Below are 17335 nucleotides of genomic sequence, written 5' to 3'. Positions count from 1 at the left end.
TTTACAAAAGAAATACTGTTTGGTCCAGATGGCCTTCTAGAAGGCTCCCTGAGAGAACTCAGAAGTCTCTCTAGCCAAAAATATTGTTTCCGCTTATTCAAGTGCCAGAAATCCCACTGCCACTCTTTCACGCAGATCAAATAAACCATCCAAAGATTTGGTTGTTGTCTTTGTCAAAGGAAGGGGTTGATTCCACTAATAGACAACAGTGTGCCCTCCCACACTCATGCATCCCACTGCCCACAGTCTTGCCCCCTTTATTTGTAAGCAGAAATGCTAAAATCAGAACTGAGTGATTGCCAGTGAAAATGAAAGAGGAAGGGACATCACTCTACTTTTAAGATGCTTAGTTATTGCATTTCTCCATTTATTTCCTTGTTCATTGGAAATCTTTAGAACTATATCGCATAATTTTGACTTTAAAAAGTCAAGTTCTTAGAAAATTTGAGAGTCTGCCAATGGTGACTTTAAGGTTGATTTGATTAACAACAAATTGCAGATTTCTAAACGTTTAAAGCAAGGCAGTACAGTTTTACTGCTGATCATATCCTATTTCACATAGGCTTAGTGGCAAGTGGCTGATTTAGTGTTAGAGGATAAGAGATTTTGTATGTAGGTTAAGTCTGATAATTTTTAAAGTTGTTTGTTTCATCCTTAATTTATAACACATTCTGAAGGATATTTTAAGCAAAATACTTCTGGTTTATATGTTTCAGAATTTTTTTCTTGCTCAATTAAAATTTTAAAAAATGTAATTCTGTTAGATGAAATCTCAGAAATATTCTAGTTAAATCCCTTCGGTTTACAACTTATAAAATACACTGAGACCCAACTTGGGTTTGGAAGTTACCCAAGGTCACTCACAGCCAAGGTGGTTATAGAGACCTGACCAGAATTTGGGGCTCACTTTGTAAATAAAGATAAGAACATAGCTTAAATCTGGTTTCAATTCGGTCACAATGAATCTGCACGCTAATGACCAAAACTAGATAGAGCTTTAAAGGTATTGTCACAAACAAAATGTGAATTTCATTAGTTCAGATTAGAATCTTTTTCTTAGTCATGCACTTTTTTTTTTTTTTTTTGCATGAGCAGTAACTGATGAGGAAAGAGCAGAGAGTATCCCAGTACCTTCCCAAACTTCCTAGCTATTATTCCCCACATCGCTCCCTCCTTCTCAGTTCTGAACCCTGCGCTTGTCCACTGCCCTGCCCCAGAAAGACTTCTTGGCTCTGATCACTGCACACCTCATTCTGTTTTATTAGTCATTCAGTCTCCTAAGGTAGGTTGGAAACTCTCAGAGCAATACCGGGGGCCTTCGGCAAAGAGGCCATATCTGGCCCCAAGCTCAGTTTCATCTCACTCAAAGGACAAGTTCCCAAAGTCCTGTTTTCAGTTACACCTGTGGTTGCAAAAACACACCATGCCTTTCAGTGCCTTTAATAGCAAGAGCCAAATAAGGGCCATGAAAGGTTTTACTCCTTGGACATCTTTCTCGCTCTTTTCCTCTTACGGTATTTCTCCCTCTTAGGATGTGTGGGTCTGCATGTGTGTTTCTGTATATGTCCTTCCTGTTCCTTCCCCGTTCCTCTTTCCATGGATTCTTTTTTGTTTCCTCTTTTTCTTTATATCTCTCTTCCTTTCTCACCACATCACCTCCACAACCTGCCACTACCCCATGCCTTCTCTCCTTCAGCTGATTATAATAGAGAAGTTCAGAACGTTCTTTTAATATTTTGTGGTACTTATTAAAGAATTTTGTAATTCTTTTTATATTAAAAGCAGCCAAATGGAGCTTTTACTTTACTAAGAAATATAAATCAAGAGTTTCTAGAATTCTCTTTTTTTTTCATTTTAGGTTAGTGGACCTCAATGAAAAAAAAAAAGTGGGAGAATTTTCCACCACTACCCCAGAGAGTAAAGAATTCTTTCTATCACAGATCTCCCTGCAGCATCTTGGATGGAAATAGGTACACAGTATACATTTAGTAAATACTGTTTAGCTAACTGGTTTCTAAATTTCTGACAGTGCTAAAAAGAAATTATTCATTTTACTTTTTAACAATATATATGGTACTGACCTTTTTTCCCTTCTAGAAAAGTTGAAAGAAAATTTTTCACCAATTATTTCATCAGTTATTGTTCATCAGTTGTATTTTAGTAAATGTTTAAAGTTTAAAGTGCCTTCTAGTTAATGTTAGTTCATTTAGATATATTTTCCAAAGAAAGAATAATGCTACAGCATTTAAAATAGAAGTTTAATATTATTGGTCTTAGCTGCAAGCTGCTATAAAAAGGCCCTCATTCTCTGCTTTTCTCATAGGCAATATCAGCTTAAATTTGACATAAAATATTCTGAATTAAATGCAAGTATTTACACATTTACCTCAGGATTAAAAATAAAATATTTTCCAAGATTTCTATTTCAGAAAAAATCTGAGAGGTGATAGTTGCAGAACTCTATGTAATTAGTAAAAGTCAATAAATTATACACTTAACAATGGGTGAAGTTTATGGTATGCAAATTATACCTCAATAAAGCTATTAAAAAACAGAAAATTAAGCACAACGTCTAATGTGCTAGCATATGTGGAAACCCCTTTAGATTGCAATATGCTTATAAATCCAATTGTTTCACCTCGGTAGGTAGCTTTCCGTGTGGCATACTTGGCCTGATTTTTCCAGATTTCCTTATCAAAAGATATTTAAAATAAAGACTTGTCTATTCCTGTCTCATCATTTTGCCTGAATATTTTAAAAGATAAATCCTGTTGCCTACATTTAGTGGGTTCTGAGAAGAATTTTAAAAACAGAAGGCACCTTTGGTCTCCCTATCCGTTTGTGAAGTAAGGATGCTCTGGTCCACTGAGACCCTCCATCTGGGCAAGTAGACAACTCAGGACTGGTCACATATTAAGATAATTGACCTAAACATTCACCTCAGCTCTCCTCCCTACTGTTCAGCCACCTCCATCTTCCCTGCCAAATTCATCTTCCAAATCTTCTACTTATTCTTCTTTACTCCTCCAGCTTCGTAAAACTATTGGTAAAGTCCCAAATTAATCTTACCAGTGTCCAACACATGAGTGTTTCTATTTCCTGTGTAGGGCTAAAGCTAAATAATTTCGTGCTTCCTTTTTAAAAAGCAAGATGTTAATGATGTCCCTTCATTTTACATCCACTCAGGTCCCACGTTCCAAAGAATTTCCTCTTTTTATAAACGTGTCAGGCCATTTGTCTTCACTAGTAGTCTTCCTTTTCCTTCTCACTGTCTGCTGAAAACTGTCCTGTTTCACCACTGCCTCCGGCATAGCTGTGCTCCCAACTGCTGGTCACCTGCATCTGATTCGTATCTCCTCCGGCTGATAAGTTTTTTAGTTCTTTTAAATGGATTTAAAAGAATTAAATACAGAGGGGCCGCTTGGACAGGTGATTCCCCACATCCTCTCAGGCAGCACTGACCTGGCAGCTGGAACTGCACTGGGGGGCGTACAGGACCCTCCATCCCATTCTCCATGGAGGGTTCTGTGCTCTTTTTTCAAGCCAGAGAGCCACAGGGGAAAGACAGGGGGAGGGATAGGAGGGAGCTTCTCCAGACTTTTCCGCCTTTCAGAACTTGGAAAATAAATCCAACAGGCTGCCCAGGATGCAGGATACCCAGCACCCGACACCCCCTCAGAGGCTGTGCTCTGAGGCAGGGGCTGAAGGGATCCTGTTGAAGCAGTTCAGTAGGCCCGAACTGTCACTATATTCCCCAGTCAGGCACAAAACAAACCCCCTTCAAATATTTCAGCTGTTACATTCTTATGAATCATTTAAAGGGTCTCCCCATCTAAGGCCATGGAATATCACCTGTCAGAATTTCAGTGCTAGTAGTAAGGACAGATTAGCCAAATGTGAATTGCCCATGTTGAAAGACTTCAGTTGAGCTTTTAGAAATTTCAAGTAGAGATATATTAACATCTGTAAATTCTCTGGTCATAGAGTGAATGATTATTGAATTTTAATTCAAAATATTAAAATACCTATCAAATTATCACTACAATTTAAAGTGTTAAAAAAAGAAAAACATGTTCTCTATTCCCCAAGTCCTCAATAGTATTCTTTTACTCTCGATGGCAGTTTTAAAAGATGGTTTATCCATAAAACAAAGGGTTACTGATATTCAGAAGCACATACAAAGATCAAATGTCACCTCCTTTAATCCTTCTTACAAATGCTTTGGGTTTTTTGAAACTTAAAATGTCATTCACATTTTTATTAGTGAATTTTTTCTCACTGAAAATATCCTTTGGTATTTCTGCCATCATAATAATTATAGTAAAAGCTTCCAAGTGGAAACTCAGGATGGAAGCACATTACATTTCAGTTATTCCCAAGTCAGTTATTAAAATTGCATTTTCACATACTTGCTTATCTGGGCCTTACCTATATATCATTAATTTTTTCAGCCTCATTCTAAGTAATAATATCTCTGGGGGCTTCCCTGGTGGCGCAGTGGTTGAGAGTCTGCCTGCCGATGCAGGGGACGCGGGTTCGTGCCCCGGTCCGGGAAGATCCCACATGCCGCGGAGCGGCTGGGCCTGTGAGCCATGGCCGCTGAGCCTGAGCGTCCGGAGCCTGTGCTCCGCAACGGGAGAGGCCACAACAGTGAGAGGCCTGCGTACCGCAAAAAAAAAAAAAAAAAAATCTCTGAAATAACAGTTTAGATATGCTAGTTATTTTTTATAAATCACATCAAAATAAATTTTTAAATATAGTATATGTAAAATAATATATATTAAAAATTTTTGATATTAATTTTTTCTATAATCATCTTATGTACCATGGTTACCAGACATGCTTTGAGGTATACTGATTAGTGGGAAGAGTTTGAGATTTGGGGTGAAAAACCGAAGATTCTAGTCCTACTCATAAGTTGCTTTAAAAAGATGAACTAATAACTGCAATTTTTCTATCTGTAAATCAGATTGTTGGATCCCCAGACTACTCTAGAACAGAGAAAAAATTACCCAGAATAAAGGAAAGGAAACAAGTGGTTCAATTTCCTCCCCTCAGGGTCCAGGGCCCCCTTGGGTCCCCCAGGGCAGGGAGCAAGAACAGAGGGAGCCCTGTGGGTTCCAGTCTGGCTGCATCAAGCAGGGACTGAGTCCTGTGTGCTTTGTCGTGAGGAAAGTCTGTTGTCCCTCTTCCAGATTGCTCTCATTGAGGCTAGATTAGTCTCCCTTTCCTCAGGCCCTAGAGAAACCCCTTCATCAACAGACAGATCCAGTAACTCGTACTGTGGTCCTTCATTTTGCTTATCTATTGAGTCACTGATGACCAGAAGTACAGGGGGCTCTTGTCGAACACAGAAGGCCAACCCCACTTGCACATATGGATACACTGCTCTTTTTCCCCTGCCCCTCTCTTGACCTTCATTTGGCATCTCTAACCTTCTAAAGCTGACTTTAAAAGTACCTGTTCCCTTGGGAATTCCCTGGTGGTCCAGTGGTTAGGACTCCACACTTTCACTCCTGAGGGCCCAGGTTCAATGTCTGGTTGGGGAACTAAGATCACGCACGCTATGCGGCACAGCTAAATAAATAAATAAAGTACTGTTCCCCAAAGCCCCTCCGAGGCCAAACCACCCCGTTTTGATGGCTCTTTCTCTCTGCAGCTTCTAATTCCTTAAGCCCCACTTACAGATAGACTCGCTTGCACTTTAACCGTTAAGTCATTTGCATGAGTTAACCTGACCCCAACCCAACATCACATTTGTTTAGGTCAGTCCCTGTGTCCTACTGGAGGCTCAGCAAGTGTTGGCCAACTGACCAGGGAGTATTACCAGACCAGGGAAAGATCAAGTGGCACAGAAAGACACTTGCAGATAAAGGAGAGCAGAAAGGTAAGAGTGATTCTATCTTCCCAAGTCATTGTCCCCTCAGTCACCCAGCTCAGGCCCCACAAAAGACACAAGCTTCAGAACCATGTTTTGGGTGCTGGATTCTGGGGATTCAAAGATATGTGAGCCTCTGTCCTCAAGGGCTTCCCAACACAGTGAGAAAGACAGCGACGTAAACAGATAATTACAGTAGAATGTGACAAGTGTTGTTACAGGAGGATGTATAAGGGAAGGAAGGAGAGAAATGAGCCCAACCAGGGAAGTCTAAAAATGATTCACGGACATGACATCTTCTGACGTCTTGAAGCATAAGGAGCAGTTTGCCGGACAGACAGGGAAAGGACTATCAGAGCAGAGAGCAGAGCCTGTGGGAGAGGTGTAGAGGGGTGTGTGTGTGTCTGTATGTGTGTGTGTGTGTGTGTGTGTGTGTGTGTGTGTGTGTGTGTGTGTGTGTGTGTGTGTAGACTGGCAGGAGACTAAGCTGAGAGTAGAGGCAGGGCCTGGTCTCACCATGGGGAGCCCTGGGCCCCCAGCTAAGGAGATTGCACTTGATTTTGTAAGTCCAAAGGGAGCGAAAGCAAGGTTTAAGCAAATGGATGATCTTATCTGATATTTTAGAAAAGTAACTTCACGGTCCCCATTAGGAAGGTATCCCAGCACTCTCTCAGCAAGACCTCTGCTAGCCAGCTTGGGAGCCAGGCAGCCTCCACACTGAGCTTTGGGTGCCTGGTTACCAAACTTAAATCCTTACCCCTTAACCAAATTGTGAGGGGACCAAGGCCATACTAGGGCCTATCCAAGGACTCCAAGTGTGATAGGTTGAAAAACAGGAAAGAAAGAATGAAACAGTGCCCATCTCTGTCTCTGTGAGAGCATCATATTCCCCATTTTGAGGGGTATCAAGGAGCAGTTAACTTTGGGAGTAAGGAAGAGCTATGTGATGGGAAGTCAGGGCTGGGCCTGAGAGATTTTAGCAAGAAGAGGGTACAACCAAGGTCCTAAAGACAAATTCCATAGTGACCAACACTGACTAAAAGTTTTAGGAATTCACTGGGAACTGTAATGAGGTAAATAATTCATTGGGCATAAGACTTAGCATCATAGAGGAAGAAATAAAATGTCACTCTGCAAAAGAAGGCATATGGCAGCTGTGCTAAAATGTTACCATTAATTCTGACACAGCAACATCATCATGGGAATGTGCCAAAGAGAACTCCCTGAATGCTTAAAGAAGTTATTTGAAAATACAATGAGTAGGGAAAGAATTAGATCAATTTATGGGTGCTAGAAAAGTACTCTTTTAGTACTCTACAGAAAAAAATTCTCAAGTGCTAAGTGCCAGAAATGTGAAATATATGAATATTTCCCATAAATGTTATTACTCTTGTCATCACCACCATCATGATCACCAGTCCTTTTGCCATCAAATTGTAAGTCAGATTCTCCCCCATTGAAGAACTTCAAGGTCTGATAAAGTTCATGTTATTTCAATGCCTATCTTACCACCAGGCAATGACCCAGATGTTAGAAAAAGTACAGCCCAATAAGTAATTGTTTTCCTTCCTATACAGACAACACCTATGCTAAGGTGATACTGCTCTTCATTTCCAGGAGGCTGAAGCCATAGACATGTGTATAGTAAGATGTGCCAAAGTGGCTGACTAGTGATTTATTACAACAAATAACTCAATAGGTAATTGCTGAATAAAAGCCCGTTGTGCACGAAGGTGGAGCCCCATGACAGCTCTAGCGGGAAACGCATGACATGCACTAGGTATACAATATCATGTCTAAGTCAACAGTGTGAAATGGCAAACATGGTCCTGATTGGTAAGAAGGGCAGCCTTTTCAGGCCTCTGATCTCCCTATTCATAACACTGGCTTTTTCTCTAATTCTTGTTGCGTTTTATGGCACCTGCTTCCAAGCTCTTCCTGCAAATTTTAGGTCCTTGAGAGCAGGGATGGAGTGTTGTACCCATTTAAAAGCCAGCCTAACCATTTCTACCCAGGAGAGCTAAAACACAGAGCTTCTCAAACTTCAATGTGCATTAGAATCATTAGAGGGTTCCTGGCCAACGCTCGGACCTTCTGCATGAAACCTTATAGGATGGAGCCCAAGAATCTGCATTTTAACAAGCCACCTCCTGATTAGATGATTCTGATTCAGGCAGCCAGGCAACCCATTCGGAGAACAATCCACAAGCCCAGGGCGTAAGCCTGGAGCACACGCTTTGGATCAAATAGAGCTAGGTTTTATACCAGTTGTATACTTAGTGAGCTACAGGGCAGACTCGTACAAGTTTCTTCGTGCCTCGGTTTCCTCAGTTATAATGTGGGGATGGATATATACTCATAGAAACAGATGAATACATACTCATTGCCAGGGGATGGAGGAGGGGGAATGGAGAGTAGTTGTCTATAATGGTACTGAGTTTCACTTTTGCAAGATGAAAAAGTTCTGGAGATCTGTTGTGCAGTAGTGTGAATCTACTTAACACTGCAGACTCATACACTTAAAAATGGTTAAGATGGTGAATTTATGTTATGTGTTTTTACTACAATTGAAAAGAAAAAAAAAATTTGTTAATGGGGATGGGTCATAGTATCTACCTCACAGTGTTTTTACGAGCATTACCTGAAATAAAACATGTCAAGGATGAGGCACAGTCCTGGGGCTAGCAACTGCTCAAGAAATTATAGCTATTATTATTGTTGTAGTCATGGTTGTTAAGGCTTTCAACCATGAATGAGTTACTACTTAGAGGCATTTTAAACCAAATTATATTCTGAATCTTCAAGCTGATGGAAGTTCCCTCTTCTTTTCAAAATTTTCAAAACTGGTACACCAGTTTCTCAGAAACGCACTGAGCTGTGAAACCGAAACTTATCTATGATCACACATTAAGGAATGTTTCAAACCCTCCCCACAAATTCAGGTAGCTTTTGACAATCTGCATTCTTCCAAATCCTGACCAACAGACTGTTCACATTTCACATGTAGATCCATATGTTAAAAAACCAACCATATTCTAGGTCGATGTGAAAGCAGGAGGATATTCGTATTAGGAAGTCTTGATTCTTAACACTAAAATCCTCAATTTGCAGAGATGAAGGAAACAAAGAACAAAAATGTTAACTTTTGTTTTCCAGCTTAAGCTTAACAAAGGAAGTCAAGCAAAATCTGCCACATAAAAGAAAGAAATGATTTCCCTGTCTTGAAAAACTACATGAAATATTTTGCATCTTTGATGTGCATGTGGAATCCAAAGCGGATTCAGGGAACATGGCATAGACCCAAAGCCAAGTCATCTTGATTCTCTGTGCATCATTTTGATTTCATGTGCATCTAGGCTAATTTCATCTCTATTATTATTAGCCTATTATTTAAGCTTTAGCAGGACACATGTGCTGTTTTACAGGGCCAGAATCCACGTGGTGGATGGATAACCAGGAGGCCTTTGGTCTTCATCATATACTCCAATAAGAAAACTAGACTCTCGCCTTGTAAAACAGCACGAGTCCCATGCCCTGATTTCACATGTCATGCTAACCCACAGAATATCCTTAGAACTTCTAACCAAATTCATAAAATTCATCATGGTCACAGAGACAACTAAAATTAGCTCTAGGTTGAATGAAATTAGGCACAGACCAATCTGGGAGTATAAATAGTAAAATGGGCAGATTGGAAAATGACTTAACAGTATAGGATTTTAGGCAACACAGGTGTTCATATGAATCCGATTTATCATTCTCGGGCTGAGAAGGCTAAGCACTGGTGAGAATTCTAATCCTAATGACTTTTAAATCTCTCTTGATTAAAAAACAAATTTCAAAGTCACTGCTAAGGATTCCCTGCCAATTTTTTTAACCTCCATTCTGTGTATAACTCTATGTTATTATAAAAGATGAGGGTTTCCAGCGAGCCCAGGAGACCATCCCAGAAGTCCTGAATAATGACAACATTGACTGTTGAGAGGTGGTACTTGTAAAATCCAGAAATGGATGGCAATATATACAAATGGACCATCATCAAGGATTATAATTGCTCCAACCCACCTTCAGGTCTCAAAAGACCACCTGCTCCCCACTCACACCAGCATCCTTACCAACAGGTAGAAAGAAGGGGAATTAAGAAGCGCTGTAATTGAAAACAGCAAAAAGAAGTGATTAAAAGAACATGAATAACCAGACATTAATTTCAGATTCATACTGCTTCTGTCCATTTAATTCTTCTTTTTCTGAGGCACTAAAGAAACTACCTTATCATCATAATGTGGGAGTCTCTAATGAAGGCTTGAGGCTCTGAGACCCAAGTACTAGCCCCAGCTCTAACTTCTCCTAGTCAAGTGACCTTGGAGAATCACTTAACTACTCTGGGCATCAGAGTCCTCATCTAGAACAGCACTGAGATCACATGACACATTCAATGAGTATTTGCAGAAGTTTTTAAAAAGTGAATCTGTAAAATGGGTATAAATCAGGAGATCTCAGGTTCTTTCCAGGCTAACCATTCAACAGACCTATGATTTTTTGTTACAGACTCATGTCCCCTGTCATTGTAATCCTTTTCTGCAAAAGTGTGTACCAACAGAAGAATCTCTTTTTACTCAGTATAATCCTACCTTACATTTTCTCATCACATGATAGTGTTACCCCTCAATTATGTTACAACAGGAAGGAAGCATTCTTCCTTTAACCTGATCATACAATTATTTATTCAAACAATAATCAGTTGCCAGAGCATATTACTGTTTTCACAGTTCTATGCAATATTTCAAAAAGTATATAAGGAAGTATTTACATTTTCCTTCCACCCTTGTTTTCTGCTTGATTTCAAGAGTTAAATGAGCAGTTTCCAATACCTTGTGCCTGATGTTTTTCCTCTCCATTAAAATGCTGAAGTGGTTTGGTATTTTTTTCCTTTTTAGGAGGAAAAAAGAAATCTTTCCCCTGTAATTTACTTTGGCTTTCTCAAAAGTTGGGTAGGAAAGTCAGTATAATTCAGGTGGAATCTAAAATGTTCTTGTTGTACAAGTGTGTGCAGAAAGGAAGCCTGTAATTTCCGAGCATTCTTTCAGGAAGTTTGTATTCTCTGTCTTCCAGGGAGCCTTTACTTTCCGAGGGAGTGTGATCGACATGCCATTACTGAAGCAGGCCCAGAACATTGTTAGGCTTGCCATGTCCATCAAGGAAAAATGATCTGCTAAATGAAGCTCTCATCAGGTGGGCTGAACATATACAGTGGGTTCCTTAAAGACAAGCCATAATACTCAAGGCAACTTGTTAGTATGCCAGATGGGAGCCTTTCTTCATTTACAGTTCATGTTAATCACATTTTTTTTGTTTTTTGGTTTTCTCACTGGCCAGTTATTCCTCTAAAAATGAACTTTCTCCTTTTTGATTCCAAGCTTATGATTTTATTGTTCACGAATGTGTTACAAGTACAGACTTATGATTTCGCAGGGAGATAAAATAGTGGAGAGAGATGGGCTGTTCCAGGAGAAGTTTGGTCTTTAATGAAACAGATCTTTCCCAAATACGTATACTCCCTTCACCCTGCTCATGTTAGATGTTTCCCACATTGTGCATTGTTCACTCGACACCAGAAATAATTTTAAGAAAGGCCAGCCTTTTAAAAAATAATAACTCAATGAAGGGTTGGTGTTTATTTCACTAGTAATCTGATAAAACAACAGAGATGGCATAGAAAAGTTGATTAAGTACCATACTGGTTTATATAGATATCTTCTAAAAATAAATCTTCAAAACTGATTACTTTAACCTCCACCACCCCACCACCCCCAAAAATGAAATATCCCTATCCTTGAACTGCTAGGTGATCACTATGAAAGCCCTCATCCTGGGTGAATGCTTTGGGTCAACAGTTACCAGCAATTAAAAAATAAATGTGCAGAAGCACAAGACCATCCATTCTCTCCCTTTATTTCCCTGTTTAACTGTTTGCCGTTGAGGCCATTTCCCCCCTGTAAATGTATGGCTGGGACAGGGCCCCCTCAGCAATAAACTTGTAGCCTCTAAGAAGACACAATGCCACAGAGCTGGTGCATATGGTCCCCTGTGAGATTTGCATCACATTAGAGATGCTGCTACAGGTCATATGGGTGGTGTGGTTAACGGGCTTAGTAAAGCTGTTTTGAAGAGGTTAACCCAGCTTGTAGTAAGGGTAAATAAACATAACAACCAGCCATTCTTCCCTATTCAGCATGTGCTCTTATATTGAAGGCTAAAGGGTATTGAAGCTGCGAAGGATCAACTTGTGTTTGCCAGAGGACGCCAATGAAATTTGAAACACCAACAATCAGAGATTTTGTTTCTGCTCCTCATTAAATCATGAGCTTTTGTGTGGAGACTCTGGACGACTGTTCTTTAAGAAATTAACAGAATGGGAAGTTCTAAACTCTACACCAACCTTTTCATGACCTACACAGCAGCAAAGCTGCTACCCTTAGACAAACACCGCGGGGAAGGCTGTTCTGTTTATTTAAATTCGTAAATAGAAAACAGTTGTTTTTTATTTTCATTTTTTACCTCCTACGCCCTCTTAGTTTATTTCCTATGTGGCCCCTACCATGTGCCCCACCCAGGGGTCTACTTTCCCCTACCCCTTCCAGTTCCTCCAGGAAGCCCAAGAGGGGAGGAGGGCTGAAGGTTATTTACAAGGAAAGGCATCATGGAACCAAAGCAAAGTGGGAGAGGCCCACGTATGGTCATACAACATCCACCTCCAGTGCAGGGCAGTTCCGACAGGCATGCAGAGGAACCTGATCCAGGCTGGGCAGTTCTGGGAAACACATGCTCTGAGACACTAACTAACATTCTCAAACACGGGGCCCGACAAGGCGGCTCTTAACTGAGATGGGATGTGCTGCGCTGGAGCCATGCCTCCCCGGGGCATCACACCCCCCAAACCCTCGAGAGCATGGGTCGTAGCTGGAAAGAAAGGTGGGAGCCTGCCTCGTCCTCGCTCGGAGGAGCTGGAAGGAGGAAGACAATGTCTCAGCCAACTTGGGAGATGACTGGCCTCCAGCCAAACTGGGCTTCAGGGCTGCGGACAGTGACAGTGGGTAGCAGTTACAGGAGAAGCCATCCCTGCAACCCACGGCGCAGCTGTGCCCGCCTAGGGTGGTAGTCGGTGTGCCCAGGGTAGCCCAGGACCATAGGTGCCCACGCAGCCGGACCCCACTGCTCAGCACACAAACACAGGAGGACCACTCAGAAGGCAGAGGGAAGCCTCCTCTCATTTTGACACCCTCAGGGTGTTGGAAGCATAGGCAGGACCTGTCTTAAACAAAAGACGATAATAAAAGCCTTTCTTCATACTTCCCTACAGGCAGCCTCCACTTCAGCTCCGCTGTCCTGCCCGTCCTCATGTGTTGGTCCAGATAAGCCCACCTCAGGCTTTGACAGGAAGAAAGGGAGACACTCTAGTCTCCACCCCTGTTACACAGGCAACCCCCAAACCCTATAGATGGACCTCGTCAAGCCTGGGGCTCACTGAGAGCCAAACCCTCCACTCTAAGGGACCCCAGATGCCAGGGTGAAGGCATGCAGACCTCGGGAAGAGCAATCCTCTCAGCAAGGTTTCCAGGGGGCCCTGAGGGCCTGGACCTGACTAGGTGTTCCCCACCCCCATCACCAACGGGCCCACAGGTTCCTAGATTTCCAACCATGTTGGACTGGTCACCACGCCCTTTTATCTCAAACCACACTTTGTTCCAACAAAAGCACCTTGTTGTTTAAGTCTCCCTGAGTGTCAGATTTATCATCTTCCTCATAACCCCAGGGTCCCAATTATGATAGGATCATGACACTGGGACACACTAGAGCCAAAAATCTGGACCAAGGTCCTACTCTCTGAGCACAGACCCTACAAGAGGGACCCAGAAGAGGGTTTAGTCAGAGTCAGAGATCCGTCATGCCTCATTCCTTGAGGAACAAAGGCAAGGAGATGTTGGGAGACAAGAGGTATCCCCACTGTTTTCCCACCCACATCTCTCTGGTGCCTCGGGTGGGTGACGGTAATACAGGGAGGGTGGGAGGGAGGGCTGGGTGAGCTCACCCCACTCGGTATGTGACAGTGCCCAACCTGGGGAATTCCTCCCAGCTAGGAATGGACTGACTGCAGGAAGAGAACCTTGCGGTAATCTGATTAATTAAAAGCCATACCTGTTTGTATTTTGTGTAGCTCATCACAAGCTGCTTCACCATTTACCCCCGTTTAATTCTTGGGGGCTAAATTATGGGGAACACTATTAAAACGTTATCAGAACTGATGAGAAACAATTACTTAGAAAATGAGCCGGGACAAGATTGAGTTGAGAACATCAGTGGTGATCACTGCAGATTAGTTTAATAAATCATCAGGTGGAAGGCAAGACTGACTGTATGTATGCAAAGCCCCGTCATGGGAAAATGAAATTGAGATTTTTTTGGCATAATTTTTTCATTAATCTCAATAGGACCCGAGTGGTGTAGATTGTTTTATTCCCTAATACCTTGCCTGAGGGGGGGTTCCCAGTAATGTCTTCATTGTTTTACTGAGGTCTTAATGACAATCTGTGACAACCTCATTTTAATGTATAGAGGATTATATCAGTACCATCATGTTTTATTGAAATGGCGAGAGGAACTCCAGCAGAGTCCGGAGTCAGGCACTGTCCCTGAGCGCAAGTTGGGAAGTTCCCCAGCATCTGGGTGCGGTTCCCTTCAGATTTACAAGTATTGAACCGCTAACTGCCCTGACATCCTCTCCTCCAGGGACTGACTGGGAAAAGTGTCTTCAACAACGAAGACTTGCCGCCTCCAATTTGAATTTGAAAGTAACTCATCGCCTGGCATATTTTGCTGCGTAAATGGAATAGACCGTGTAGGGTTTGTTTTTTTTTTCTTTTTTTTTCTCTTCTAAAATATTATGATGAACATCCCAGCCCCTAATAGTTCTTCGGCAGTTCGGGAAACTGACCTTCAGTAGGGACGATGAATTTTCTAATGATGTCTTAAGAGGAGAAGAGTTAATACGTACTTCTTTATTTGAAGGGCATTCTGCTTCTATGGTTTCTGGTTAGCTTGGAAAGCTAAATGTCTTCCGTTCTGATTTTGATTTTTACCTCTAGTATAATACTTGGGAGGTAGTTGATGGTACAAAACAGGTTCTGAGATTAACAGTAGGATCTTGTGCATATTGATGCTGCGGAGGGTCACCGAACCGGTTTGTAACCGCAAAGCTTGCGCCCCAGGCTGGGGGACACTGTCCTCCCAGCCCTGAGACCCTCCCCCCGCCGGCAGGTTTTCACATTGCAACTTAGGGGGAAAGTAATCAGCCGACCTCAACACTTAAATGTTAAAACCTTGGTCTTTCTTTCCGCGCTTTGTTTTAAATCGGGGTGGATAGGGGGTTAAGAGAGCAAACAAATGGAGAATAAATTACTTTCAAATACCTTAGTACCAGAAAGCTTGCGCGGTGGGACCGGGCAGCTTTTTAGTGTTCTGTGACGGGTGGTGGTGGTGAGTTTGTTTAAATTCCAGCGATTATTTGGCAACGTATTTCCTTATGAATCTATAAGAATTGCCAACGACGAAAAGAAAGTGATTTGTAGGAAGGAACCGAAATCATCTTTAGCGCCTTTAGATGGTTTGCTGCCGATCGAGCCCAGTTTCAGCTAAACGGGCTGAAGCCTACAGATTTTTTTTAATTTTTAAAATGTTTTACAAAATCTTTTGGGATTCGTTTGTCGCTCACGCCTGCCCTTTTTAAATTTCTGTGTTCTTCGGCTGTAAGCGACCCGCTCGGTTTTACTGTTTGCTTCTTGCGACAGGGAGGGCCGGCGATCTCGGGGACCGCGCGCCCCGTCGGAAGGACGTGCGCCCGCCGGGCCAGGACACGCCGAGTCCGCGTCCCCAGCGCCCGCGCTTCCCGAAGGCTGGGGTCGGGGACGCCCCGACGCGGAGACCGGCGCGGCCCGGCCGGTGCGCCCCGTGGCCCCGGTCGCGCGCGGCGGCCGCTCCCGGAGCTGCGACCGGGCGGGCGAGCGGGCGGGGCCGGGGCGCGCAGTGGGCCGGGGCCGGGGCGCGCAGTGGGCCGGGGCCGGGGCGCGCAGTGGGCCGGGACTGCGGGCCGCCCGGAGCCTGCGAGCTTGTCGCGCAGCCCCGCTGTAATGGTGGCAGATCAAAGGCTGCCCCGTGTCCCCGCGGAGCCCGGGACAATCCCGCGCCTTTGTGCGCTGTTGCTAGGAGCCCGAGAAACTAAGAGAAAGTGTCAGGAGCATGTTAATCAGACTCGTTACAGTGTAACAATAACGTCTCTCTCGGGTCTCCCAGGCCCTGCGCACCCCGCGCACAGGCCCGACACCTGCGCGGGGCCCTCGCGCCCGCCCTGGGGACCGGCCGGCCCCTGTGTCTTCCTCCGAAGTTGGCGCCGCGTCCAGGCGCCGGGACGAGGCCCTGGGGGACCTGCCATCTCCAGGCGCATCTCGCGGGTCCTGGTTTCCCTGACCGGAGCCCGGCGCCCTTAGCCTGTCCTGCTCGGAGCCGATCCCTGGCCGGGGGACTAGCGGAGGATCCGGGTCCCCTTGCTTTTCAGTCATTGAGTGGAATTGCCCTCGTTATTCAAGCACGGTTTTAGAATCAAGAGAAAAATGAACATTCCATTTCAGATAGCTTTTTGGTGGAGTTTCTTCAAAAGATCCTAACTTTGCCTATTTTCCTATCAAATCCACAGAGGATATTTTAAGTGATAATCCCGAGTTTACAGAAGACAAACCCAAACTTTGCTAAAAGTAAAGATTTCTCGGAACTTTTTAGAGAGAATCACTTCATTCATTCGTTTATTCATTCAACAAACATCTGTTGAGCCTGACTGGATGCCAGACAGCTAGTCGGAAAGCCGTAGGACTGGTTCCGGATGCACTTTTCTTTTAAAATTAAAATGCCCTTGTGTGAAGTGAAAGGAGGAGCAAAGGCGCAAAATAATGTCAACTGTCAAAACAAAAAGAAGTGCCATTGGCTACTACAGCGACAGTAACAGGAGAGGAGCGAATTAAGAATTTAAAGCGTTTGAAAAACTCGCCATATGCTTTGAAAACCAGCCACTTTTTTCAACTATTTTATCTCCTCCCCAATTCTTTTGGTCCCTATGAGTTCCTTCAGGCTGCAGTCCTGAAACCAGAGTCCTGCCTGAGGTCTGAGGAACGAAGTCAGCCCTTCTGCATGTTTGTAAACAGCCTGTCAGATTTGCTAAAGGATCAGACACACTGGGTCCTGGCCCCATTCTGCCCTCAGCCAGACACAGGGAATTGGAAAGCTGTGCTCAGTCTTAGGGCAGAATTTGGCCAATTCGAGGTGGTTTTCTCCAACGTGAGCTCTCATTCAGGAATCAGGATGGGCATTCCGGAAGGGCAGAGGGGCCACACTTCTTGGTGGAATATAACT

At 43.3% G+C, this 17335-nt stretch overlaps 1 protein-coding gene across 8 annotated transcripts in view; it reads left to right on the top strand.

The window, feature by feature from the left end:
* CLYBL (citramalyl-CoA lyase) overlaps window positions 1-17335 on the top strand; it is a 302146-nt gene that overhangs the window by 258927 nt on the left and 25884 nt on the right. For 2 of the 8 annotated variants that reach the window (XM_089899405.1, XM_022576846.2), the window contains 2 exons: window positions 10991-11110; window positions 12131-12255. In XM_089899405.1, the coding sequence (XP_089755531.1) occupies window positions 10991-11086 (96 nt within the window). In that variant the 3' untranslated portion in view covers window positions 11087-11110; window positions 12131-12255. The other 6 variants (XR_016388643.1, XR_002645023.2, XR_016388644.1 and 3 more) reach the window with 6 other exon arrangements.

This window comes from Delphinapterus leucas, chromosome 18 (genome assembly GCF_059928025.1).
Source record: "Delphinapterus leucas isolate spDelLeu-1000000601 "Yukka" chromosome 18, BTC_Dleu_Yukka2, whole genome shotgun sequence".
NCBI lineage: Eukaryota > Metazoa > Chordata > Mammalia > Artiodactyla > Monodontidae > Delphinapterus > Delphinapterus leucas.
The sequence above is the reverse complement of the archived record's forward strand: the minus strand, read 5'-3'. Positions and strand labels throughout refer to the sequence as shown.